The following is a 27,317-nucleotide window of genomic DNA, read 5'->3' as shown; positions in this document are numbered from 1 at the left end:
TAGCTTCTTTTCTTGCTGCTGACACCCTGTTAAAAATGAGATTCACTTAATAAATTATAAAAAGTTTAATATAAACAAAAAGACAATTAGGAGACAAAGGAAATAAAGCAAAGGGTTAAAACGGCTGGGTGCCCTGGCGGGTTGCCAGGAACACCCCTGGTATCTCGGGAACACTCTTTTTATCCCCTCCTGCTGTGAGGGTTTGATGCATATTCAAACTTTTTCAAGAAGTATTTAGCATGTCCTCACCCTGGTTCCGCCTATTTAGAACATGCTCTGTGTGATTTCTATTTCTGCTGTTCAGCACTATTTTTGCTGGTCATCATTATTCTTGCTGATGAGCATTATTTTGAGTTTGGTTTCTTTTCTTCTGCAAATGGTCAGTGTTGGTAACAGTCTGGGCCCCTTATCCTTCCTTTGAGGGCAGGGCTTCATATCTTTCCCCTGCTGCCAAGGCCTGGTCCTGGCTTCAGATAACAGCTTGGGCTCTATTGTTCTTCTGCTGATAACAGCTTGGGCCCCACTGTCTTTGCCCTCTGGGGTTTCCTTGCTTTGTACCTAGGAGATTCCTTTAAGCTTAAAACTTGTTAGCAAGAAAAAAGAGTACATACATAGCCAAAAAGTATTTAACATATAATATTCATCTTAATACTTGCGAAAGCCAATATGACAATACAGATTTATAACACACCCCTTCCAGGGACTGCTTCCCAAGAAAATGGAGAAGGAGCTGGGTGATGGGAGAGGAAAACCATGGTGGCACAGACTGTCTACACCTTCCAGCTGCTCTCCTTAATCAAGTGAGCTATGGGGTGGCCGCACAGCTGCACCAAGCTCCCAGCCTGGCCCACTTTCACTGTCATTAGCGCTTACTTGTTTCATGGCAACCCCTAAACCTGACAGCTGACACCCCGCTGTCCCTGCTCCATGGACACACACAGGATCAGTGAGGGGATCGGCCTGTCTGGCATTCCTGAAGCCCAGGCACCAAGAGAGGGGATTTGCCCTGAGGCAGCAGAAGTGGAAGCAAACTTCATCCATGTCCTTAGGCAGCGCAGCTGAACAGACCTGCAGTTACCTCATCTCTCCACCATGTGAAAGGGCAAAACTCTGCTGGGCTCCACTGGATCTCACCTAGTCCCGAAGACCTGAGTAAAGATGTCTCTGTGGCAGTAGTGCTCTCTGAAACTGTGGCAGCCTACCAGCTGATCCCACGTTCCAAGGGATGACCTTTGCTGCTGGAGTGCAGGCTCTGGCTCATTAACACAGAGGAGGTGAAGAGTGGTGGTGTCAGGTCTGACACATTCGGCCTCACTGGTGCTGAGGTTTGCAGTGCTCTTCCTGAAGTGCAGGAAGTGAGGAGCTCTGTGTCCCAGTAAGAAATTACTTGGAGTGAACCTCAGGTTGACAGGTGATTTGTTTTCTGGGACACAGTAACTTTTCTGAGAGAGGTCTTGCTAGATCAAGAGGCTGTCAGAGCTGAGGAAGAAAGTTAAAGTCCTGGGCTGAAATGTGTCTGCACTCAGGTATATTTTCTACTGTAGAAAAGATGCATATGTGGAAACTTTCTCAGCTGTGAAAACAAACCTGTTGGTCTTAGCTGAGATGTCAGAACAATCACTCCTCTCCCTCAGCTCTTCCTTTTGTTTTCACATCTTCCTTTGGTTTTTCACCTTTGAACGAAGAGAGGCCTTACATATTTATAAAAGAAGAGCTCAGAGACTTTGTCCTCTAACGTCTTATGAAATTATTTCATAATGGAAATTTTCATAGTGGAAGTTTTTTGTATTATTCCTTCAGAAGAAATGAGTCAGTTCTGCAGTAGGACACTTGGAGCCTTTGCAAAACAGTCATTCTCCAGAGGCATTAGGGGCTATTTTTGCTACAGAAAATAAGTGCAAAAAAAATGAGGGAGATTACAGCTAGTGAAGGTGGCACTAATGGCCCTGTCCCAGGAAAGCAAGTGGTGCCAGTGGGAGCACAGTGGCAGAGGAGGGAGAGGTGACCAGATATGAAACATTGATCTAGGACTGCAGCAGGTACTGCGCCCCTTTTTCCAGGGAGAAAATCCTACTTTGCCACTTGACTTAAATGTCTGGACTGGGTGAAGTGCTCATTCACACGGGGACTCTGTTCATCCCTGGTCAAAGACATCGCTGATGAAGCACAGTAGATCTATGAGATTTTGTTATTTCCACAATTAAACCACAGAGAATAATACTGTGTTTACAAATGAGTGTTGCACCAGGATGCTGGTAGAGCTCCTAGCCAAGTTCAAATCCTCTCTCAGATAGCAGTAGGAGTAAATCCTTAATTCTGTTTGTATTGTATGAGGCTGGCGAGGGAAAATGTTCCCAAATATCATGTCCAGCAATTGAGAAATGGGAGCGGTTCTTCTCCTCCTCCTCTTAAGCAAACTGTAGTAAACTAGGATTCAAGGAGAACCTGTCTGTGCAGGTGAAGAATATTTCACTAGGAGAAAATTATTTCTTCGTTTTGGTGTTGCGAAATGCAGTAACAGGACAGATGGGATTTTGTAGTTTACATTCATTGTTCTTATGAGACTAGTTTTTCTTATACGCTTTGGTTTTCAGTGCTGTAATTTTCTCCTTACCTGTGATGGAGATGAGTGCTTTTAGCATGGGATGGTTCATCTCAGATACACCTCACAGGACTGTACTCTGACAGAGTACCACACGTGGCTGCAATTCTGATCTACTTCTTTTGGTCTTGTATTTTTAACCAATCTTTAGCTCTAAGACAGAGTTGAGAAGAAGTCTCACCGCAATAGAAATTAAATCCGAAGCTATGAATTGGAAAAGGACACTAGGGTCACTTAGTGCTGGCTTTCAAAGAGACATGCAGATGTCTCAGCATTCACATGAGGTGACTTAATGTCTTTAGGGAAGTTGCAATACATGCACTGAAGGGCTCGGCATGGCATGAAACTGCTAAAGAAGTCCAGCAACTGCATTGCAGCTAAAACATGAAGAAAATGCAAATAGAATTATTTTTTTATTTTTTTTTTTTGTATTAGCTCTCAGGTAGCAATGAATAAACTGGAACATTTTCAGTAGCTCTCTTGTACACTTTTTTCAGGGACAAGAGGGAGCAATGCAAGCTAATTAGTCATTTCAAGGGCTCCCATGTAGTATGGGTACAATAATCATCATAGTATTCAGCAAATGTTCAACTATCCTGTTATTTTTTATTTATCTCACTGTTTGCCTCACAATTTAGCCTCAGCTGAAGTGAACTTCTACAGAAATAAATAAGCTCAGTTAGACTCACAACATGGGAATTTTACTGTCTGTAAAATTAAAGGAAAACATAGAAAATCGCAGGAATTCTATGGAAAACAATAACCTCTCCACACTGGTATGGGCTGTAGATGAATTGTGGCAAAACCACATGTGGCGTAGTCCCCTTTCTTCACAGGAAGAGAATGTATTTTGTCCTAGTGGTATTACCTCGCCCCATCTTCAAGGTCAAATTTGCATACAGGAGTTACTAACACCATTATGTAATTTTTCTGGGGCCAGCTAGCCTTGTTACAGCAGAATCACACAAAGTGGCTGAGGTGTGAAGGCACCTCTGGAGACTGTGTCCTCCTTTATGGCTATCCCTGCCATAAACAGGATTGGCTTCAGTAGGTTGTTCAGAGCCATATCCATTTGGGTTCTGAATATCCTCGAGGGTAGAGACCTCACAACCTTTCTGGGCAATCTGTGACAGTATTTGGCAGTGTTTACAGTGTGATGGTAAAAGTGAAATTTTTACTTATGTTTCAGTGGGATTCCCTGCATTTTGGTTTGTGTCCACTGCCTTTTACCTTTCACTGGGCACCACGGGGTGATCTGGTGCAGACTTCTTTATTTTCCTCTCCTCTTATCAGGCATTTACACAAATTGACAAGACTGTGTAAGCCTTCTCTCCTTCAGGCTGAAGGGTCTCAGCTCGCTCAGCTTCTCCCCATAGAGCAGATGACAATTTTAGAAAGTAGCCTCATGAAGATATTTTGCCAAAGAAAACACTCCAGAAAATCAGTAAATTCCAGGTCAAACAGTAACAAAACACATTCATAAGTGCTGCAGCTGTCCATTCACGGTTGTCTCAGAGATTTCACACTACAGGCTTTCTCAGTTATATCACAAGTCTTATTTTTTACAATGTGTGATGAAAAAATGAAATTTAAAATAGCTAGAAGCTAAAAGGGAGAGAAATTACGTCTTGAGTCAGTTCAGAAATGTTAATTTCTGAATCACATGCCACCTCATCCACTTTGGCAATTTTGGAGATGCTGGATTCATGTTTTTGGAACACTTGAGACTGGCAAGTTGTGTGTGTGTGTTAATGAGAGGAGGGATGGTCCAGATGCCCTGGAGCCACACTTAGTTCTTGGCCCTTGTACAGGCTCTGTAGATCAGAGGCAGTGATACCATTAATCAAGATGAGTACATCACAGCTCAGCAGGCTGTCAGGCAGACAGTGAGGGAAGAACTTTCAGTTATCAGACAGATCAGCAAGCACAGCCCTCCCACTCCTAGTAAATTAAATATTATACTGGTAATTGCCAAAGTCAATGTATTACCCTGTCACCTCCTTTATGTTAAAATACGAGACTCTGAAGTGTTGCCAGTGGAAATAATTTCAAAGACAGGCAATCTACTACCTTCTAAAGAGAAAACTCCTGTCAGTGTCAAGAAATTCCTTCAAGATTCAGCACAAAGTGTTACATGGGGATCTCCCTAATTGACAGGTATCCTCCCTTGAGCATGTCCCAGTCACAGGGTCTCTGGATTTTAGGCAGCATCCTTTTTTTAAGCAAAATATGCCAAAGCAATATATCCTGAACAAAGACATGGGGACGAACTCGCTCTTTACCTCAAGGAGCCGACTCAGGACCTCTACCGTGCTTACAGACAGTAGGTGCTCTTCTCCCTGCTCATGAGGTGATTCTCTCTGTAGACTGCCACGGCACCAGACTCCTCCTCTTTTCTTGCCAAAGCCCAAGTTTACAGAACAGGATGGATCAACCCTTCTAGCTGCTGCTGGAAAAGTTCCTGCCCAAGGTCTGAGAATCTCTTTGGTGTTCGCTTGGTCCAGGATCTATGGGAGATAGTAACTTAGAGCAAGTGCAACCTCACTCCACTCCCTCCATCCACAAGATGCAAATCCTTTCTGCCACTTCACTTTTCCTGGGAAGAGATGTGAAGTAGGAATTAGATTCCAGGTCCTTCAGGCATCAGCAAACACCAGGAAAAGGCTCCAGTTCCTACTGAGCTTCTGAAGCAGCAATTGCACTGCTGGTAGGCCTCTCCCTTCCTACCCCGCCTAGGGAGACGATGATCAAGGTCACTGGAATAATTAATTTTCAGTCATAAGGAGTTAATAACCAGGTATGCCAGACATGTACTATCTGAATCAGACTTAAACCTGATTCTTTTGATATTTCTCACGAAGTTAAATTGCTACAGAGACAATTTATGTGCAATCCCTCTCAGGGTCTGAAGTAACGCTGCCTCTGCCACAGTTTTGCCTGCCAAATTTTTGATATGGAGTAAGACTCTTGAATAGACACCCTTTTCAATTTGTTAGTTAGGATTGTATTTTTTCTTTGAATGTACAAGATTGTGCGTAATTGTTTGAATACACTGTTTATTAAAAATAGTGTTGTGTTGAACAAATTAATTTTATCCAGCTGTGTGATTTCTATCTTCCTGGTTTGGCCAATGTTTATCAGAAAGAACTGCACATCTCTCACCCATGTTGAAGCTACAGATCATTTCAACATCTCCACTGCTTGTATTGTGCCTCCTCTGCCAGATATTTTGTGCTTATGTTTTTACAGTAAGCCAATCTGATTGCTATGTGAGGCTCTGGTTGCCTACAGCTTCAGATGAAATATTCCACACCAAAACCATCAAAAACTGCAGAAATCCTGTGTGGAATGAAACTTTCTACTTCAGGATACAGAGAAAAGTCAAGGTAAACAACCCAAAACCTCTCTTTTTCATCTATCTCTGGGCAGTGTCTTTCAGTTTAGCCCCAAACCCCTAAACTAGAAATGTCTTCAAATGCATTTCTGGGTTTTCTTAAAATTCCCCACGTAAGCTGAAGCAAAACAATTCTGGCTTTGCTGGAATCCAGTTTACTCCTAACAGACAGTTATTATTTGTGTATGGGTAATGAGAGTCTGACCTCCTTGGGGGAGGCTGATGGGACCCATGACAGTGGCAACACAGAGAAATTAAAATGAAAATATAAAATTACCCTGTAACAGAAAAACACGTCTTTTTCTGAAAGGACATGAAGTAATGGCAGTAGATAATGCCAAATTCTAGTATGATTTAAATCTGTTTGCTGCTGCAAATTGAACTACACTCAAATACCTGTGAGCAGGTGGCTGAAAGCAGAATATCCAAGGATCTAGAAAGGTGATTATTAATATGAAGTAATCTTTATTGCCCATCTATCCCATATGAAGCAATATAGGAGTTTTGGTAATCCATATTCCTCCCTAGAAGATTGTATTTTTTATGAGATCTACTTAAAAGCATAACAGCTGACCCAAAAGAGATCTCAGTTCAGCTTTAGTTGACAAGACTAAGACCTGGTTCATACCTTACCTGGTTCTTTATACTCCCTTTCTTACTCTTCCTTCTCACACATTTTCATCAATACTTTTCTATTTCCTCTCTCTCTGTAAGGCTGACACTAAGCCTGGAAGAGCTGCAGAACATCATACTTCTTGTATGTCATACATGCTAGTGAATTGGATATTTTTCATTTATTTTCCCAGAATGTTCTGGAAATTACTGTTTCTGATGATGACGTCATTCACGATGATGACCGTGCAATTGTGCTTTTTGATGTAGCTAAAATCCCCCTTGGGGAAAGAGTTTTTACAGCATTCCCACTAAACACAGAGGTAAGAGCTTGGTCAGATATTTAGTACAGCATGATGTCCATTCTCTCCCCTCTGTTTGAAGAGATGTACTGTCTCTTCTGGTTTTACTGCCAGGACCAGCTTGGTGATAAAAATGTAGCAAAATTTATTAACATCCTGGAAATTTTGTCACATCAGTGACAAAATTGATGGCCTTCTCAAATTCCTGTTGGTTTCCTTTGGCACAGGTCATGGCCAAATTCCCAAGCCCCAGAGTAGATGCAATTTTATGGAAGCTTTGCACTTTCAATAATCTGATAGAAAATAAGAGTTTATCTAATCCTTATAAAGACTATATAAACTAAAACAATGCAAGCACAGGGAAATTATCTGTTTCCACAATATTTTCCTGAAAACTAAGCCTTAGCATATCACGTTCAGCATATGGAAGCTGGCAGAGAAGAAAGTGTGAAATGGGCTTGTTTGGGAGATTTATAAGTATCAAACACTCTTAGTTCTGCAAGTACAATTGAGAACTTTCCCTTGGGGGAGAAAAAGCTGCCTCAGTCATTTAATGCTGATAATAGGAAGTACAAAACAGAATATTTTTACTTATTAAATGTAAAGGATACAGTGCTTGCAAAAATTAAGGTTACTTTGAAAACCTCTGTACATGCTACTTGAGACAGCTTCTTTTATTTTATTTTCAGGGGAAGGAGGAGCTGGAAGTAGAGTTTGTATTGGAGACCATGTAAGTAAAACCCCATTATTATTGGCAGCTTGGAGTTATATAGTAGTGCAGGGAAACCTTTTGAGATCCAGTATCACCTTAAGAGCCAGAGACAAGTTTTTCCAAACTTAATATGTGCATTTAAAAAATCATTGTACAAAAGGAAAAATGCCATGAGAGAGGAGTTGAGAATCTTTTATTCTGAGACTTTCTCTTAAGATTTTTGTCTTACATAGTTCAGAGTTGGCTGGGAAATCCCACTGCAGTAAGTCTGCAGATTTACTGGACAGTTTTCTCTGGGAAAATCATGGCTGAGTAGAACATTGCTACCCAACTTGTGTCATGCTTGTGCTACTAAGGCTGTTTCAAGGACTTTCCAGGTGCCTTACAGCAATTTAATAATTTCTGCTGGGTCATTATGTGGCATCTAGTGTCAAGGGAGCATACTTACAGAAATAATAAAGAGTAAAGAAAACAATAGCAATAAAAAAATTAGAGAGAGAAATGTGTTCAGTTCAGGACAGTATCCAGAACATATTGTTTATAAAATATATATTTTTTGTTCTTCTTTTCCAGCCGGGGTCCTCCTGAAATCATCATCACAAATGGGGCAATAGTGGTAAAATAATGTTTTGTTCTTTTGTGTTGTTTCCCACATCATTCCTTACCATGGCTGGCTATAATGTCAGTGAGGGAAATTCTTTATTCTTTAATGATACTTTCTCTCAGGAGTTTTATCTTTAAGGAGACCAACATGATCTTAGAGGAGCCTTCTGGCTATTATAATATTCTCTTGTTTTGTCTGCATCCATTGAAAATGACAATGTGAATTTAGCATAGCACCATCTTCCCATGTGACGATAAATTAATTCTCACATTCACTGTGCCTGGCAAAACTGTCCAACACAGCTGGCCCCCACTTTCAAACAATGGCCTTTCCTACAGTGATCCTTTCAGCATCTGCCAGCATTGGTGGTGTGATGGCTGGATGAGTTATCTAATTCTCTGTCCTCATCACACCTACCATAGTGTCGTGAAGAAGCCTGTCTGGAAGTTCATTTGGACAGCAGGAGGCAAAAGAGGCGTTTTTCAGGTAAGTTACTTCTTAAAATAAATATTGTCTCTAACAAGGCCTGGACATTGCATCAGCAAACTACTAAGGTTTTAATTGATCACATTTAAGGTGATCTGTACAAAATTTGCAGTAGGGAATGCCACCGGTCCTGCAGCAGGTATAGGTTCAGGGTTCTGACTTCATGGAGAGTCTTGTGCCAGACTAGAAACTGGAATCAGATGCTTGTACAGAATGTATCTAAAACCCAAGCTAAGATTCTGCAAACCTCTGCTGCAGTACTGCTAAACCCTGAAGAAGCTTCCTCAGGTGTTATAGTCCATGGCGTTAACTTTGCTCAGGATCTCTGTCACTTTGACTTACGCATATGCACAGAAACACCTCATTTTTTGCAGGGGTTAGCCACTCAGCAGCTGGCTCCTGCCTGACCCTGGTCAAGATCCAGAATCTAGAAGTTCCTCTGCCCACATCCCCTGAGGGGCTGGATCTGGTAGGCAACCTCAGAGCATGCATAACGCACACTGGCAGGATTACCTAAGCTATTCATATAAATAGGGTCATCTGCTGCAGAGTCAGATCTTATTTTAGGGGCTGAGAACTTCTTCAGCTCATTATTTGGCGTGGGATGAGGATTATTTACCATGCAAAGTACCTAGTTGGTACTAATTTTCACCGTGTCATGATGAAATTGCAACAGAAAAGCAGCAATCTAAAATTCAGTGCCATCTGTGACACATTCCCATCTGACTTCTTGCTCAGCACATCATAATGATACAGTCACCTGAAAGGTTTGGGGTTTGGATCACTTTTAGAATACAGATTTCCAAATATAAAGGAAGAGGAGAAGGAATTTGTTCAAAGCTACCTTTTGCTTCTTTTTTTTTTTTTTTTTCCTCTCTTTTTTAGTTTACAATTGTAAGTAACTTTGTGTATGCATTTTATCTCATTGTTTTAGAGAATGAGCTAACATTTACCGTGAGAGGATCCTTTGAAGAAACCCAGACAGTTTCAGTGGGCTTTGACTCCCGCTCCCCTCTCCCAGATCCCACTTTCTTCCACTATGCCAGATACAAGCAACCCACCCTGGATGTTGCACTCAGGAAGAAGACGAAGCTTCCCACCTTTGTACGTTATTCCAGAACATGGTAGACAACACAGACATTTCTATGACCTGACATTTACATGTGAGTAGGGAGCAAGAGGAAGACATTTCTGTTTTAACCAAAAAGCACTCCATGCTCCTTTTCAGTGTACTTGCATGTCATGTGGACCAAGGAGGAGAAGTGTCCCCTTGACAATCCCTCTGAAGTCACTCCCCTCTGAGCAGGAAGTAGTTGGCGAGGTGAGTGTGTGCTGGCCATGGGGAATCCTTTGCAAGTTTTTGGAAGTTCTTTCTGATTTGCATGAAGCAGAAACCAAGGGCCACTTCTCTTTATACAGACAGCTGTTTTTTAACCTCCCTCCAATCTAGGGCAATGCATAGTGAAGTGAATTATTTGGAGCAAAGTAAAATGGGAAATCCAAGGGAAAAGGGGGAAGAAGAAAAACAGCTAAGCTGTGGCTCATGCTCCTTTTACTGTCCATGTCCTTAACGAGGCTGGAGATGACTGGGTGCTGCTGGGACAGAGTGGTGAGGCTGCAGCCTGGCACACTGCCCCGGGAAGCAAATCCGAGCCACATGTGTGGGGTGCTCAGCCTCTCTGGCTTCCCCTTGCTATGGGAGAGGCTCTGGTTTCAACACACATCTTCAGTGGTGGATCCTTCCAGGGAGGTGAGCTGCAGCACTGCAGCTCTTCTGGTACTTATTTGTGTAGCTAACTAGCACCAGGCAAGCTACACCAAGTTTTATGGGAGAGATAACATGTGGACTACAGATGATAGTGTACTAAAGTCTTCATCTATTAAATCAGTGCACATCTCTGGTTACTATTGAAATATTGAGAAGAGATATCATTTTTTTTTGAGATTCAGAGTTTTGTAGGTGTTGTGATGACCCAAAAGATACATGTCTTAGTCTGACTGGTGGGAAGGGACCATCCTAAACAAAATACCAATAATCATTATTGTACCTTTTCAATTTTCAGCACAGAAAATTTGATTTGCTCCTTAAGGTGAAAAAATGGTAAGACACCTGTGGATTTCCCCCTGGTTCTTTGTATTTAGATAGTTGTAAATCAAGTTCCAATCCCACTGTTACTGCCTTTGTCTTGAATGCTGGTCCATCTTCATTTCAGACTATAAAATAAAATGCACTCAGTACATAATGCAAAGACTTTCAGCAATGGAGTTTTTGTAATGGGATGGGGAATTAAGAAAAGGTTTTATAAAGAACACACCAATTTTCTGTTCATACTGTGCTGCAATCAATATTACATGGTAAAGGTTACTGTAGACACACTGTAGACATCTACTATTTATTGCCAAATGCAGATTCTCAATAAAAGCAACATTTCAAAACTAATTGAAAAACCCTGTTTCCCAAAAGGTCTCTTTAGATGTTTCCTTCCACTAAAAGATCAAAATCAGAGTGCCTGGGTACTCTAAGATGTGAAAAAAATTGAAATAATAAATGTACCTGCATTTATTGTTTTAATGTCTACTCAAAGAGATAAGTGCAAATAAACTCAATGAAGGGATTGCTTATTTCTAAACCAAGGAAACACACCATTTTGGAATATTGTTCAGACCTTAGTAAAATTTATAAGATGGATATGCTACATTATGTAGTATATTGTAACAGAAGAGAACTTCCAGAAAAGCAGGTGCTTTTTCCATCATGCTGTTTATTTTCAGTAAATATGCTATGAAATATGCATACAGTTTACCACTGTCATTTAAAAACTTCTTCCTTAGAACTCCTATGCAAGATTTTCATAGCAGCTTTCAAACCACAGATGTAGTGCTTATAGACGTCAAGGGAACACCTGAGCATGTAAATCTGCAACTTCAGTAGAAGAACGTTTTGCAGGCATCAGTGGAAGTTTGAGCAACTTTTAAAAGCCACCTTTGAAACACTGCCCTCTGCAGGCTTCTGGATTTATGTCTGAAAAGGAGCGGCTGTTATTTGTAGCTGTATTTAATTCCAGGTATCTTTGGCAGGGAGAAAAAAAATTCCTTCCAGTTCAAAGGCAGATGGACTGTTTATCTCTGAGAACAAACCAGAACATTTAATACCTCCCTGCTTTGCTTTATAAAGACCTGCTGGTGAAGGATGTCTACTTAGGAAGTAAAGGAATTAAAATGGTGGCTTAGACCACAAACGTGATGTATGATACCTGCTCCCTGTTCCAGCCAGGAAGACCTAGATGTGCGCCTGGGGTTTGATCTGTGTGTCCAGGAACAGGATTTCATTCGCAAGAGGAAGAAGGTGGTTGCAGCTGCCTTGAAGGACATTCTCCATCTGGAAGAGGACTTGCAGGACAATGAGGTATCTGAGACATAATTATTCTCTGCTTTCTGCACAGGTGAGCATCAAAACATAGCATTGACGGCCACATTTTTTTGGAAACCTTGTAGTTTCCTGTACAAGCTACAGCTGAGTTCTTTTCTCAGTGGCTGACTTCTTTTCTCTGTTCTAGGGATGAAATGAGTACTCATCATAAACATGAATAAAAAGCCTGTAGCCCTAGAGAATCTAGCCTTGTGCTCAGTAGCAGTCTGCCCAATAAAGTAGAGAAGGGCTTAGGTGATCTCAGAACCGAGGCCAAAGTTTCTTTTTGATCTGAACAGCGGATTCATCACTTCATTCCCTCACGGTTGAAACTGGATTGTGTTTTGTTTACCCTTTGTGCCACCATCTAAGTTCCTGTTGTGTGAGCACAGCACACTGCCAATCTGACTTCATCTGCTCAGCATGTTCTTGCTCAGCAAACAGGATTGATAACAGAGGTTTTAAGGCAGAGGAGAAATCAGATTTCTTTTTTTTAATTATGCACCCATGACTGGAGTGTGAAGCCTAAACTCAAATGCAGACATGATAAATTTTCTTGTTTTCATCTAAACTGCATTCTTGCAGAGCTGGACCTTTCAGATGCAAGACTCTGCCTTTCATGGGTCATTCCCTTCCCCTCAGATATAGAGCCCATACTTCCCTGCAGAACATACAATCTCTCTGTATTCTTTTGATTTGTACATGACATTCATTCACTCCAATGCATAATAGCTGTTTTTACTGTTAAAGAAGCCAATTCATGTTTATGAATTAATTCTTTTCCTAAGACTTCCAGTCCCTGGACTTCTGTATGATCACAGAAGCAAGTAATTGCTGCTCTCTTGCATACCTAGTACTGTATATACATATGTGTTAGGTGGAGTGAGCATGATTTCTCTTTCTCTCCTTTCATTAAAAGGGAGTGGTGTCACAGCCCCTGGCTTCAGGGGTTCTGAATTGGCCTGTGCTCCTAAATCCATCAGTCATGACATTTCTAGTATGGCCTGTGGAATAACTGTACATATTAATAATATGTATAAAAATAATAATTTTAGCAAACTTCAGGAAAAGAGAAGTTATTACTGCTCACATGGAAACTCTGAAACAGCACTGTTATTTTCTGGTCTCTTGTATCTGACAATAAACTGATTCAGTTGAAAGAAGGTCCTCTAATTTTTGCTGCTCTGTATTAATGGTTTTCAAACAGAGCACTGAAAACGTCATAATGGATTTCATGTTCTAATGCAGAGCTGCTTGACAGAGGGAAATATTAAGTATTTCTTACTCCTTACATGCCCTATTATTCATTCAAGCTTTTCTTCACGTTGGACTGGTGGCATATTTTTTACTACTTTATCAGTGCTGTAAATTTCTCATTCTAATCAGAAATGTCTTTGTCCCTTCTTAGACCATGTCACTAAATGCATGTGTTTTGGGATTGAACAGGTACCTGTGGTGGCAATCATGACAACGGGAGGTGGAACCAGAGCTCTGACAGCCATGTATGCTCACCTCCTCAGTGTGCAGGAAATGAATGTCTTGGACTGTGTCTCATACATCACTGGTTTATCTGGAACAACATGGTAAGACCAAGATAAGAGCACAGAAATTTTTCCGTAATTGACATCAAGGAGTAATCTTGAGTTATACGATCCTAACTATCAAGAAAAGGCTTTCTTTTTCTGCTGTGGCTTGTTGTTGTTGTTGTTGTTTCTTTCAGTGGGTGTTTTCCTGCATTTGCAATTAATTAATTATGCGGATAGTACCAAACACGTGGTGTTTGTTCATATAAATGAAATTATGCAATACACAACCTCCATAACGTCCCAGAGCTTTGCTTCAGAATGCACACTTTTCCTTTGGTTTTTTGTTTGTTTGGTTTTTCTTAGGACCATGTCAAACTTGTATGAAGATCCTGACTGGTCCCAAAAGGATCTCAAGGAAACCCTCAATGATGTCCGAAAGCATGTACTTAAAAATAAGTTTGTTACTTGTTTTGCCCCTGATCGTCTGAAATATTATTTGGAAGAGTTGCACCAGAGGAAACAGGAAGGACATCAGCTGTGTTTCACAGATCTATGGGGACTCATCATTGAAACCATGTTACATGATGAGGTACAATAACAGCACCTTTCTCTTCAGATTTGAATATCTAGTGAATAGAACACTGAGGAAAGACAGTAAATCAAAAACTAGTCAAGATTGGAAGGGACCACTGGAGTTCATCTTGTCCAAGCAGGATTAGCAAGGGCCAGATATCCTGATCTATGGGCTTTGAATATCTCCACAGCTGAAGGCTCCACAAATTCTCTGGGCAACACATGCCAGTGTTTGACCACCCTTATGCAAAAGAGGTTTTTTGTTTGTTTGTTTATTTTTCATATAGATGCCTAATGCATGTGCCTTGGCAGTACCATTCATTATGTCTGTAATTATACAGATCTTAACATCACACCTGGTACAGAAAAGATGGGAATAAAAAGAAATAACAGGAAACTCACAGTATGAGCAACTTTTCATTTATTCCCCACAGAATCTAAAAGGGTCTTACAAGAAGGCTGGGGAGGGACTATTCACAAGGGCATGTAGTGGTAAGACAAGAGGGAAATGGCCTTAAGATGAAGGAGGGTAGGTTTAGATTAGGTATTAGGAAGAATTCTTCACTTTGAGGATAGTGAGACACTGGAACAGGTTCCCAAGAGGTCATGGACTCCCCATCCCTGCAGGGGTTTAAGACAGGGTTGGATAGGGAGCAACCTGATCTTGTGGAAGGTGTCCCTGCCTATGGCAGTGGCATTGGAACTAAGTGATTTTTAAGGGCCCTTCCAACACCAACCATTTGTTGATTCTGTGAATTCACATGTAAATATTAGAATGAAAATCCTGCTGTTCTTTTAAAAGAGCTGCACAATAAGGCAAGGCAAAGGAAAATCACCAGCCCAAAGGCAGTATCTCTGAGCTGTTAATAATCACCCTGCAAACATCTCCATCAAGACCTGTGTTCAGGTTTTATTTTGGTCTTCATGAATATTTCTTTCCCACTAGGCCATTTATACTTTAGAATGAGAAAACGTTCCCCCTGTAATATGATTAACCCCACACACATCCACATTTCTACTGCACAGTGGTAGACTCCCTGGGATTGTGCTCAGCAGGGAGCTGTGAGTGTCCCCACAGCCCTGTCCCCTGACCAACAATAGCCCAAGGGAAGCCTGGTGGCACTGGTGGCACAGCCATCCTTCCACGGGCTGCTCTGATGAGGGGGAGCACCTGTAGTTCTGCTTGTAGGAGCACACTCACAAATCTTGGTTCTGCTCCCAAACCATCCCACCCTTTCCACCCTGCCTGAGCTCTGTAGCAGAAGGGCCAAGTCTTGCTGAACATTAACTCTGCATGAACCTTGTCTCTGTCACAGGTCTGAGGAAAAGAGTTTTTTCTGGGCAGTCAGAGAGGGGTTTACTCTTTCATAATGAAATATTTCCTGTCAAAAGTGCTTTTCAAACATTCCCAGTCATTTTTTCTGAAATAAAAAAATATAGGGGACAGCATTTTCTCCTTACCATATTCTTTCAACACATGAATTTAGGATTATTTGTGTGGTGAAGGCAGGGATAGGGGTGACAGCACCTTTCTGAACTAAGCAGCTGGGGAGCATCCTTGTTGGAGTCATGTATGCACTGCATTGCCAGAACCCTGGGTTAGATGAAGTGGGAGGCTCTTTGTGTCATCCAGTTCTCCTCAGCTACTGTCATTCTTCAAAACAGGAGGACTGCCATAAGCTCACAGATCAGCAGCAGGCACTAAATCAGGGTCAAAACCCCCTGCCCATCTACCTCTCTCTCAATGTGAAGGATAAAATCAGCGACCAGGATTTTAGAGGTAACAATACTCCAGAACTGCATTTCATATTTAATTCCAGTTGGGGTCAATTTAGGATTAGATAAAGATATCAATTAAATGCACAAATACTTTGAAAGATTAATCCACCTCAGAGGAGAAATTTACTGGTTAATATTTTGAAGACCTTAGTATAATTCTGTATTCAGGATCAAAAACAGGACAATAGAAGACATTATGCGCTTTCTGTAGAAACTGTCAAAAAGTTTATAGGCACATGTAGATGTAAGAGGACAATTTGTTCTGCTTTTGTTCAATTGTTTACTGCTGTGAAATGTACAGTGGATAAATGCCTGCTTGCAAAGTGCCTTAATTAGAAACCAGTCTGCCTTAATCTGGCCAGTATTGTGTTTTATTCAAATAATTATGCCTCTGCTGCTGTAATCAGTCTATCTCATGCCTTTTCTTTAAGAATGGGTGGAATTCACCCCCTATGAGGTAGGATTCCCAAAATATGGTGCCTTCATTCGTGCAGAAGATTTTGGCAGCGAGTTCTTCATGGGTCGCCTGATGAAGAAAGTCCCAGAATCCAGAATCTGCTTTTTGGAAGGTGATTTGTTGTTCTGGGAAAAAGTAATATAATGCAATCTGTTCCTGCACAAACCCCTCTTCTGAAATTTAAGAGTTAGTGTGTTTTTATCTGCCAGGAGCAGTGTATGGTTTATACATACCAGAATAATAGCAGGTCACAATCTGCAGGATTTTTCATTTTCTCTGTGATCTTATTCATCTTAACAGATTTATTGATTTCATCTGTGGTTATGCTTACTGACATGAGACCTCTCTCTCTCTCTCTCTCTCTCTCTCTCTCTATATATATATATATATATATATATATATAAAATATATATTTGTCAGGAACAAAAGTTGTGTATCATTGCTGCTAAGTTAAATCATCAGTTTCTTCTGCAGCCTGAGTCTCTAAAATATACCTTTTTATCTACAAAGTTCCTGACACATCTAGCCCTGATTAACTCTTAAGATAAAATTTCCATTGCAGAGTGCAAATAGGTTGTAATATTTATCTTTTTTTTTTTTTTCCCTCTTGCATAAAAAAGTGAAAGCAGTAAGGAAACATTTCTTCCCTTTGCAAAAGCAATCTCTTGCCTCATTGTTCTTTCTGCTTCCACCAACTGCCTAAAGGGAAAAGGAAGTTTCAGGGGGTTTCTTGAGAAGCAGAAACCTTTTCCTTGTGTAGAGATTTCACTGCAGTTAATGGTGAGGCATAAGGAAGCAACTTAGAATCTCTCTGTCCCTGGCTACAATTTCAGAAAAGGACCCAGGTCTTCCCTTCTGTGTTCAGAAATGCTGTCAGGTTACCACCCCCTTTCTACACCTTGGCACTTTCTTCCTACCTTCTCTAGAATGATGCAGAGACATTTCTGCCCCTGTTCCCTGAAGTGTCCAGTGACACAGTTATTCAAAAAGTTTAAATCAAATTCCTTTGCACCCCATTTATTTTCTGTCAAATACATCCTGTGCCACAGGGATCTGGAGCAGTGTATTTTCCTTGAATCTCATGGATGCTTGGTATATATCTGTTAATTCAGAAGACTTCTGGCACAAGTGGACACGAGACAAAATTACTGACATAGGTGGGTTGTTCTTATGTGATTATTTTGTTTTATTTTATCTTTTTTTTTGCTTTTCCTCTGTGCTGCTACTTACTGAATTTTTCAAAGCCCTTTTAGACCATTCTCCTCAGGAATTTCCATTATCCACATGTAGGAAATTCATGCCGTGCATTACATATGGCAATTATTTTAGTTATATGTGAAAAGAACCCACAGGATCCAACACAGAAAAATGAAAGAGACAATGGCCCTCTCATGAGATGTTTTCTGAGCACGAGGGTAAAACTAGAGAAAAAGATCCCTGTAGATGTAAGATGCTCCCACAGCATTCCACAGTATTCCATCTCCTCTCTCAGAAGTTGAAGCATCAGAGAAATGAGAGCAAACAACATTCTTGCATCTCTGAAGTCTACAAAACGTTGACACAAACTTCAGTTACTAATGGAAGTCATTCCAAACTAGTCATAAGGATGAGATCTGCAAAACATGATACCAAATTAAGAAAGATCTGCAGGGTCAGATTTCAAGGACAAATACACAAGGCAAACACATTACAAGGAAGAGAAGTATTTCAAAAAGGCTTCCTTATTCTATCTTCTAGCACTTGTAAGGGAGTAATTTCTGGTTGTTCAATCAAGGATTTTGTATTTGCTGGTGAGGAGCATTAATTATGTTTGTGAGAGATTGTTATTGTGTGGCTTTTTATGTGTCTGAGAGAGATAATGTGGCATGGAGTGGCAAAGGAAGACAAAGTTAAGTGCAAGATACTTAATGGATAAAATCATGGCAAAGCAAAGAAATTTCTAGTTGGTGAGGTGGACTCTTTTGCAGCAAACAAAGCCTTTATCATGTGAAATGAGAAGAAGAAAGGGATTTTTCAAAGCTTAGCTAAAAAAATATGAGATTTGTGAAAATCCTGGAAGTAAAAAGAGGAAGAAATCCAAGTTTTCCAACCATATTAAACCAAAGGATGACTTCACAGATTGACTTCAACAGTGAAGCCACGTATATAAATTGTTGTTCTTCCCTCTGCAGGTGATGAAGCCTTATTCCCTACAAGACCAAATGAGCTGGATACTCGAGTGGTTTGTCCTCCTGACAGCTTTTCAGAAATTTTCCGAGATGTTGCAATGTTACGTCCGGCAGCCTCAGAAATCCATAACTTCCTGAAAGGCCTCCAGATAAACAACAACTACCTAGAGAGCGAGTTTTCCAGGTGGAAAGGTATGGTAGCAACATCCTGCTTAGAGTTACAGTTTAAACCATCCTTGTGAAAAAGAAACAATCCTTAAAAAGTTATCGGGATAACTGCTTTCCTGTTTCATTCTGATATTTGAAGCTGTTTGTCACTGAAAGCTAAGATTAGGTAGCAGGAGAGGCTTCAAAATAAACGCTTAAAAAAAATTCATGAAGTCTCATGACTGATAGGTGAGAAGAATCCCAATTATTCACCCAGCACCTGTCTGTGCCAGCCAGCTGTTGCTGTGCCTGCAACATGGCACTGGTGCTACCATACACTGTCTCTTGCCTGGCTCAAAGGATGTGGCAGGGAGCTTTGTTTCCTGTTATATTTTTACTTCTTAGTAAGATATAACCTTTGTAATGGTATTTCCTGTCATCCAGGTAGGGAATTTCTATTCTCATATATACCATTAATATCTGTCACTAGATATTCTGTTTAAAATTTTAGCTGTGTTCCTGTTCTCAAAGTGAGCAAGGCACCCAACATATTTAGTCTTTTTACTGTGTTGAGAGAGTGAGGTGCCATTTTAATTTGTTTCGTTAATAGAAAAATAAAAAAAGAAAACTACAAAAAAACCCACATCAACTGATCAGACTTACAGACAAGACGAACTAAGTCTATTCTCCTGAGTGCTATATTAATCCCTTTTAGTCAGAGGAAAGCCAAAGAAATTGCAGAGTAAAGAGTGAAAAGAGGAAGACAGATGAGGAACTGAGAAATTACTGAACTGCAGCCATCAGCTATATAGGTAGGTCTAGGACCCAAGAAAACTTGAAGTCCCTTTTTGTTAACAATAGACTTTCCTCAGCACTTCTCTTGCCTTGGGCACCTTCTCTGAAAAAACGTGCTTCTTTCCTAGACTGTGAGCTGGACTCCCAGCCCAACCACCTGACAACAGCAACAGACTACCTCATCCTGATTGATACTGCCTTTGCCTTTGCTACCAGTTACCCACCCCTTATGAGACCAGAAAGGAAAGTGGATGTCATTTTGCATTTCAACTACAGCTCAGGTTCACAGACAGGGGTGAGTCTTGCACGTTCTTCTTCCCTGATTTCTCTGTTTCATCATTGAGTTCCCAGAACAGCTAATCCTCTACTCATAGAAACTTTTGGTTTTCCCCCATATCTGGGAGGTGTTGATAAGTTAACAGTTTTCTTTTAGCTGGGTGTCACATATCTTTATGGAACAGTAAAAATGTTATCAGGAAGTAATAATTTAGTAAACTGTACCTGCCCATTTTTACATGTAAGTGGCTTTAGCTGATTTGAAGGCAGTCACAAGTAGAATGAATGAAGCTAATTGCCTTTAAACACTGTCTAGTATTTCTCAATGGAATCATACATATTCCTATGCAAGGAAAAATGTACCTTCAGGACAATATAACTGCAACAATAGAAGGGTTTGATGCAGAAGAACAGATAGGCAAATAAATGCAATAAGTGTTTGCATTTAGGAATGTTAAATTCCTTAGGAATGAGAAGTTGTCAAAAGGCAACTTTTTCATAGCCAAATGTGAAATACAGCCAATGTAGGTTTTTAAAGACAGGCATGTGGACTCAGATCCATCTCACTTAACTCTGCCCTTCCAAGTCCTGGCTCCATAAACAACCTACACCTAAACCGGGTGTGTACCATAACCTGTCAGAACCTGTCCCTTGCCTCACAAATATTCCAAATGGAATTAGATTTTGGTCAAATTCAAAGTTCTTCCTGCATGTTCTGATATTTTCTTTTGTTTTGCTTTCCTGTTGTGGCAACAAGCCCCTGAAAGATGCCTCTAAGTACTTCGCAAAACAGGGAATTCCTTTCCCTACAGAGGTGCCAGATGACCAGGAAACTCCACATCTGAAGGAATGCTACGTTGTTGGTGATAAAGAGAGCCCAGAAACACCTATTGTGGTATTTTTCCCTCTAGTAAATGACACCTTCAGGGAATACAAAGCACCTGGTAAGTTAACAGTTATCCTTCACATTAACAGGGCCAGTAGCCACTTTCTCCCTCTTTTTTATTGGATAATTTCTCTTTTCAAATCATGCTGTAATAAGAGACTTGAACTCTCTGCTTAGATCTGAACCATATCAAGAAACTTAAAATGTGTGATTTCTTCTGGACAGTAGAGAAGCATGTGGGATTAACCTTTGGCACATATTTTCCTCTACAGATTTTTTTTTTTTTTTTTTTGCTTTTCATAAGCAGATTGTAGTTAAGTGAGGAAAAGAATAGTCTGTTTATCTGCAGTAGCAGAAATTAGCAGGGGTAATTTCCTCTCATACTAGTCATCCTCTCCTGTTAGAGAATGCTCCAAGGAGTCTAAGGTTTTCATTGTTTAAAATAATTTCAAGGCTTACAGTTAGGCAGATAACCTTCAAAACAAAAGTATGAACTAGCAAAGTGATGAAAATGTAACAGTGAAGCATAGTGAAGTGATGAAAACACAACACTGAGCCATTCCAACAGTGTCTGTTCACTTCGAAATTTGAAGAGTTTCAATAGCAACATTAGCAGTCACTTTTAAACAGATGAATTCTAAGTCCTGGTACTATAACCCACATGCCACAATATTCTCTTGCTACCAAAGTCTCAGTTGCTCCTTTTCCAGATGCTCAAATTCCTAAATCAGATTGTGAGTTCACTTCAAAGCCCCACAGTATACTTGAAAGCCAGAAGTTCTTGGTTAGTACATGGTACATTCAATTTAAAACCAAAACAAGTGCAGAAACTATTGTCCCAGTTACATCAATTCTTATCCTTTTGTATTAAGTAAGTTGTAAAAAATAATATGGTACTTTTGCCGTGTTGATGGAGTTCATTAGACATTGGAGGTGCACAGCTAGGGTTTTGGACAGTATTCAAATAGGCTAAGGGTATTTTTGCATGTACACATACCATTCTACTCCAGCTCTCACCACTGATCAGATAATTGAAAGGTTGCTTTCTGCAGTTGCCCTTTGTAGAGAGAATTAAAGAAAGGAGAAAAGAGGAAAGAAGTAGAAGAGCTGAGATTTAGCTTCCATACTGCATTGCTCTTTTGCATTGCTCTGTGAGGGAGTTTGCTTTCCTTCCTCCCCTCAATAATTTCCAGAAAAGAGGGATGCCTAGCCTAAGTCAGTTATCTGCTATCAGGTGTACATCTGATGATGTGCAGATGCTAAATGCCAAAATATATTATCAGGGAGTCTAAAAAGGGGTGTTGCTAGGTACGAAGAAAATTAATTTGACGACGTGCATGGTATCTGCATGCTGCATACACTTGAGGTGAGCTTGTGTTGCCCAACCGGTTCAGCTGGTAGCTGCAAGACCAGACTAAACAGGAAGAGAAAGAAGGGGTCCTTGTCATGCCCCCTCAAGCAAACTGTAAGCTGAGCTGGCACAGAAGAGCTCTGTGCAGGCAGTTTTTTGGGAGGACTGATGCCTTACAGCTGAGACCTGACATCCACAGTGGCAGGGTGGATGCTGCAGAAGGTCCCGTGAGGATGTCTGCCCATTTTTAGTGACAGGCAGAGATCATCTTAATTTATGGTGCTTCAGTACCATGCTCTAGCCCAGATCTAAATTGTACAGCGTGTGAAGTTTTAGTACAATCATATGAGCAGGCAGTTTTGCCATAGGCAGCTCATCCATCAGTTTGTTCAGAAGGGGAATTTAGAGTCTGGGCAGTAAACAAGCACAGCTGACATATTCAAACTGGTTAACTTCTGCACTGTTAGGCTATTCCATAATCAAGTGGAAAAGGAATTCTCTGTGTGAGACTTGGACTGCATCAGTTGAGTGTCACTGTCTGCAAATCTGAGACATCTGTTGGACTCTGAGAGACCCTTCAAAGAAAATCAGAATCCTTTGATCAATGTTTTTGGATCCATGTTGGTACAGAAGATTCCCCAAATGCATGAGGTCTTGTCACTGAGATGCTGACTTTTCCCACTGCCCATCCCCTTGCCGTGGGGCTCGTGGTGCAGGTTCCTATGACTGTGGAGGGTGCTTGTTTGCCACAGTAACACACTCTTGGCAATGTGATGGTCTAACTGCAGGCTAACAGAAAAATTCTCATGTTTCTGAAACCCTTTCTGACAATATTAACTTCTATTTCTGAGTTGCTAAAGCTCTCTTTCCCTCATGTCAGCTTTCAGAAAATCGAAGGGTCTGTGGAAATGGTGAGGAAGCATAAAAACATATGTGAACCTGGTTTAATCTGGGAAAGAGTTAATTTTCTTCCAACTTGCTTGGGATCTGGAATGAGAATTACATTGTTCTTCCTTTTCTGTCCCATTAATCTGTTTTTATCTCCACCCACATTTTCTCACTTTGCTCTTCTGATTCTCTCCCCATCCCAGTGGTCAGGGTGCACTGAGCAAGTACTGTGCTGCTGAGCTGCTGGCTGGGGTGAAACCGTGACATGGGATTGCAGGATAGCACACAGCAGTGGATCTCCACACCCTCAGGTCTCTGCCCCACGGGTGGGATCTTCAGCTGTCCTTTAGCAGCCAAAGGCACATACTGGAATCCAGTAATCTTCAGAATCCAACAAAATTAATGTACCTCTTCCTTTCCAAGAACCTATTTATTCTATGCACTAGCAGATAGATAGAAGCTCAGCCTGCTCATATGCTGTGTCCCATCTATGCAGAGTCGAGCAAAAAACTGATTTAGTTTAGGGTTGTGATCCACTATTTTTGCTTGCCTGAGAAACACCCAGAGCCTAATTGTTTTTGTCAAATTAACCAAGTCATTGTTTGTCTGCTAGGTGTGAAGCGTAGTCCCTCAGAGATGGCAGAGGGTGAGGTTGATGTTGCCAATGCCTGTGGCCCATATTACATAAACAATCTGAGCTATTCAGAGGAAAATTTTGACAAACTGGTGAATCTAAGTTACTACAACGTCCAGAACAACAAAGATTTGATTCTTCAGGCCTTGCATACGGCTGTGGAGCGGAAAAAGCAGCATAAGAAAGAGCAAGCGCTGCAAAAAGCACCCGATGGCTCTGGCATGTGTGTGCCTGGCAGAGAGGGAAGCCAGCGTTTGGCTGGCTGCCCAGCACCAGGGGAATATGAAATAAAGTATCTATGAGTCCTGTTGATGAAGAAGAAAAGGAATTTCATTAGGAAGTGAAGAAAAGCCAAAGAATGCTAAGAATAGCACTTCATTTGTCATCAAAAATGCTAAGCCTGTCTGTCAAGCGGAGGGAATAAACTCAAAAAAAACAGCTCTTCCTTAATGAACTCATGTGCTTCCCTCGTTGACAACCTCAGGAGCGTGGCTAGGTGAGGCTGTGCTCCACTGTGCTTGCCGAGGTGACCTTCCAGGCCAGGGCCAAACTGCGTGGACAAGGAGGTGTGAGGAAGTTTACACTCCCTGTTTGTGTTCTACCTGTGCTATAGAAACAGAGGATTGCCACTCCAGAAATGCAGCAGAGAACAAAATCCATCACCTCTAAAACTAAATCATGGAAGCCATTTGTGAACTAAGAAATCTTTATGTGAATGTAAATAAATATTAAATTTATATCATAAACCACCTCTTTTGAGTAGGAGTTACAGCAAATAAATAGTTTTCATACCAAATATGTGTTTCAGCCACTTATTTTAGGTGCTTCTTCCTCTACTAGCAAGACAAAGGCAACATGCAGACATTTCATAGCTGCTGAATAATTATTGAAGAAGAAAGTATACCTGCTCCAGACCTAGATGTAAGCTAGTCCAGGATCCTGGGACCCCTTGAGTTTAGGATTACAACTAAGACCCATCTCTACAAGGAGCAACTCACTTATTTTAGCAAGCTGGATTTAAATGCTATTGATAATATGAAACATTCTTTAATATTGATAATATTAAAGTATTAGAGGCTATTACATTGAAAAGACACAGGGAACACAGACAAAGCAAAACTAAAACTGTATACCTAATATCACACATGCAAATGTGATTTTTTTAACTTGCTGTAGAGTATGGCAACTGAAGTTAATAGAACATCAACTTTCACCTTGTTGATGCTTTCTTTGTGACATTAACATGTCTCCTTTCCAGTAAGCAGTCTAGGCTTTGGACATGTAAAATTTTGATATGTAAAAGTCTACATTTATTCTTCTAATATTTTTAATTGAATGCTATTGTTTTATTTATTAGACATCTTATATCCACAAGCCCATGTTTCCTACAGGCTTCCCCACTCCTCAATTCTGCTGTAGTATTCTTTGTCAAGAAATCCTGCTATTGTGGGTCAAAAATGGAAGTCTTACAAATCCCTTTGCTCTCAAGTTTGAGGGTCTCCTCCTAGGTGCTGCACAGAGATGTAACCCTTCTGTTTGCCACGTAGGTCAGTGAACGCTTCCCCGCAGGAGACAGGAGCCCAGAGAGCTCCTGGACTGTATGCCCAGAGTTTATCTGCCATGGAAACGAGAGAGCAAAGACAGCACTCATGCTGATGAATGTACGGGACGGGATGTAGCCAGAGGGCACAGCCAGACCTGGGAATTTGGAAACACTCCCAGGTTCCCATATACAGTTGGAGCTTTATTGTCTGAAGGGCAAAAATTATTTCACCAACAGCAGGAAGCATCCAGGCAGGAAGTCTGAAGAGAAGCAGAGCGAGGTGTGTGAGTGCAAACACTTCCCTGCCCTTCCTGCTGCTTTCCAGCAGACACGAAAGGGTTGTGGAGAACAATGAGCACTTTACCCCATTTCAAAAATCTTGCATGGAATCTCAGTTTTTTATGTTCTACAAGACTACAGAGTAAAATGTCAGGCCTGATCAAGGAGGTGGAACTGCTTCCACACAAGGTACAAATAGCTGAGGAATCTGCAACCTAAAAAAGAACAGGAGTGAAAGGCAGAGAAGAGAGAGATGTATCAAGTCGGTGCACCTCTCTTCTATCACAAGACCTAGAGAGGATCAGACAAAACTAGCAAACAGCAGGTTTAAACAAAGTGAGGTAGTTCTGCACACATGTAATTAAGTTTTCTTGTTGATAAAACGTTAAGCATTCAGAAAACTGAATTTTGAGGCATTCACTAGAAAATTTTTAGGGACTGGAAAAATGCAATGGCTCTGCATCTCACTCAGTCCTGCACTGAATCATGAATTCCAGAGTAGGAGGAGAGTCTGAGGCAGTATTGTACCTGCCCTGTGAGGTATGTGAGTTATGTAAGGTTGTCCAGTCACTAAATACTGGACTTAGCACCACAGACAAGGGGGAAAGGAACCTCACTCCACACTGCAGTATTTAGGTTTTCCACAGCTCACAGATAATTAATAATTAGGAGCAGTCAGACCTCTAAAGATGTGGCGGTACAAGACTAATTTAAAAGAAATTACTGAACTTAAATAGGGAAGGTGTAACTACAAGGATAACTTAATTACATATGAATTAAGCCATAGCGAAAAGTAATGACAATTAAAGGAATACAAAACCAAACTATGAAAAGGAGACTTTAAAAAACGAGGAAACCAGTCTGCAAGACCCTATGTGAAATGCTATAAAATCTTTGGACTCAGCATGGAAATTGCAACAAAAGGGTTGCAAAATATTCGCACAGCCCTAAATAAAATGCAAAGCAAGGAACCAAGAAAAGGCAAAGTGGTCAAATGCCCAGAACTGAGCATTGCTAAAGCCTAACATCTGTTCTTTGAGGAACAGCATGGAGAGGAAGGAGATGAAAAGAGCACATCTAAACCTGCTGATGTATTTAGAAAAAACCTGGAGCATATTGAGAAAATGCAGTATTCAATATGGAAATGAGGTACATAGATAAAAATGTGAAACAGTAGATGTACTGGACCAGCAAAAGGGGATTTAAATGATATGTATGCTGCTAAGGAGCTGTGTGTCACACAAAACCCTTTGTAATATAGTGTTTAAACACAGTTTCAGCAAAAAATTTCACTCCTTTTCTTTTAGCTGAGATCCCAAGTTGTATTTTTTTTAGTTAGTGAGCACAAACTTTAATGTCAGGGGACAAAAAATATTTGTTTTATTGATTTCCCCAAGTTTGTAGTGAATCTGGAGTTACACTCCACTAAAATCTCCTGTGAATCAATGGCCAAGGTGATCCTCCTACGAGGCTTAACACAATGCAGGACCTGAGGTTAGAACTAAAGGCCCTATCTTCTACACGCGTCTCACGGAAAGATTTCCATGGTATACTAAGATTTTTCACTGTGTCTAAAACAGTTGCCTGCTGTCGTAGCTAAACACCACGGCGCTTAGTCACACATCTCTTGTGCACCCAAAGACGGCAATCGTCATCCGAAAAACACGAAAAGCATTTGGGCGATTCTGTGTTCAGATCGGAGCTGTCAAAATGTTTCCGGATTTCATCGCAAGGGGCTGAGACCTTAGCACGGAGGAGCAGCAGGCACAATTAGCCTCCAGAGGCGCACTTGTGGTAAAAAAAAATATATATATAAAAATGATAATAATAAAAAGAAAATCCTCGGATTCGGAAAAAAACCCACAAAAACCAAAAAAACCAAAACCAGACCGAC

General features: G+C 40.8%; 1 protein-coding gene across 11 annotated transcripts in view; it reads left to right on the top strand.

Moving 5' to 3' along the window:
• LOC111930078 (cytosolic phospholipase A2 epsilon-like) overlaps window positions 1-24,397 on the top strand; it is a 33,096-nt gene extending 8,699 nt beyond the window's left edge. For 5 of the 11 annotated variants that reach the window (XM_086894270.1, XM_086894277.1, XM_086894271.1 and 2 more), the window contains 19 exons: window positions 5,852-5,988; window positions 6,803-6,931; window positions 7,600-7,640; window positions 8,196-8,238; window positions 8,649-8,712; window positions 9,087-9,181; window positions 9,649-9,816; window positions 9,941-10,033; window positions 10,776-10,813; window positions 11,983-12,118; window positions 13,568-13,704; window positions 14,011-14,236; window positions 15,886-16,000; window positions 16,431-16,568; window positions 17,506-17,613; window positions 18,628-18,816; window positions 19,695-19,861; window positions 20,600-20,786; window positions 23,581-24,397. In XM_086894270.1, the coding sequence (XP_086750396.1) occupies window positions 5,852-5,988; window positions 6,803-6,931; window positions 7,600-7,640; window positions 8,196-8,238; window positions 8,649-8,712; window positions 9,087-9,181; window positions 9,649-9,816; window positions 9,941-10,033; window positions 10,776-10,813; window positions 11,983-12,118; window positions 13,568-13,704; window positions 14,011-14,236; window positions 15,886-16,000; window positions 16,431-16,568; window positions 17,506-17,613; window positions 18,628-18,816; window positions 19,695-19,861; window positions 20,600-20,786; window positions 23,581-23,903 (2,534 nt within the window). In that variant the 3' untranslated portion in view covers window positions 23,904-24,397. Of the gene's footprint in view, window positions 1-5,851; window positions 5,989-6,802; window positions 6,932-7,599; window positions 7,641-8,195; window positions 8,239-8,648; window positions 8,713-9,086; window positions 9,182-9,646; window positions 9,817-9,940; window positions 10,034-10,775; window positions 10,814-11,982; window positions 12,119-13,567; window positions 13,705-14,010; window positions 14,237-15,885; window positions 16,001-16,430; window positions 16,569-17,505; window positions 17,614-18,627; window positions 18,817-19,694; window positions 19,862-20,599; window positions 20,787-23,580 lie in introns of all 11 variants that reach the window. The other 6 variants (XM_086894276.1, XM_023927916.2, XM_086894272.1 and 3 more) reach the window with 3 other exon arrangements.
• The last annotated feature ends 2,920 nt before the right edge of the window (window positions 24,398-27,317 follow it).

Source organism: Cyanistes caeruleus, chromosome 6 (genome assembly GCF_971803275.1).
Source record: "Cyanistes caeruleus chromosome 6, bCyaCae1.hap1.1, whole genome shotgun sequence".
In the NCBI taxonomy this organism is placed as follows: domain Eukaryota; kingdom Metazoa; phylum Chordata; class Aves; order Passeriformes; family Paridae; genus Cyanistes; species Cyanistes caeruleus.
The sequence above is the reverse complement of the archived record's forward strand: the minus strand, read 5'-3'. Positions and strand labels throughout refer to the sequence as shown.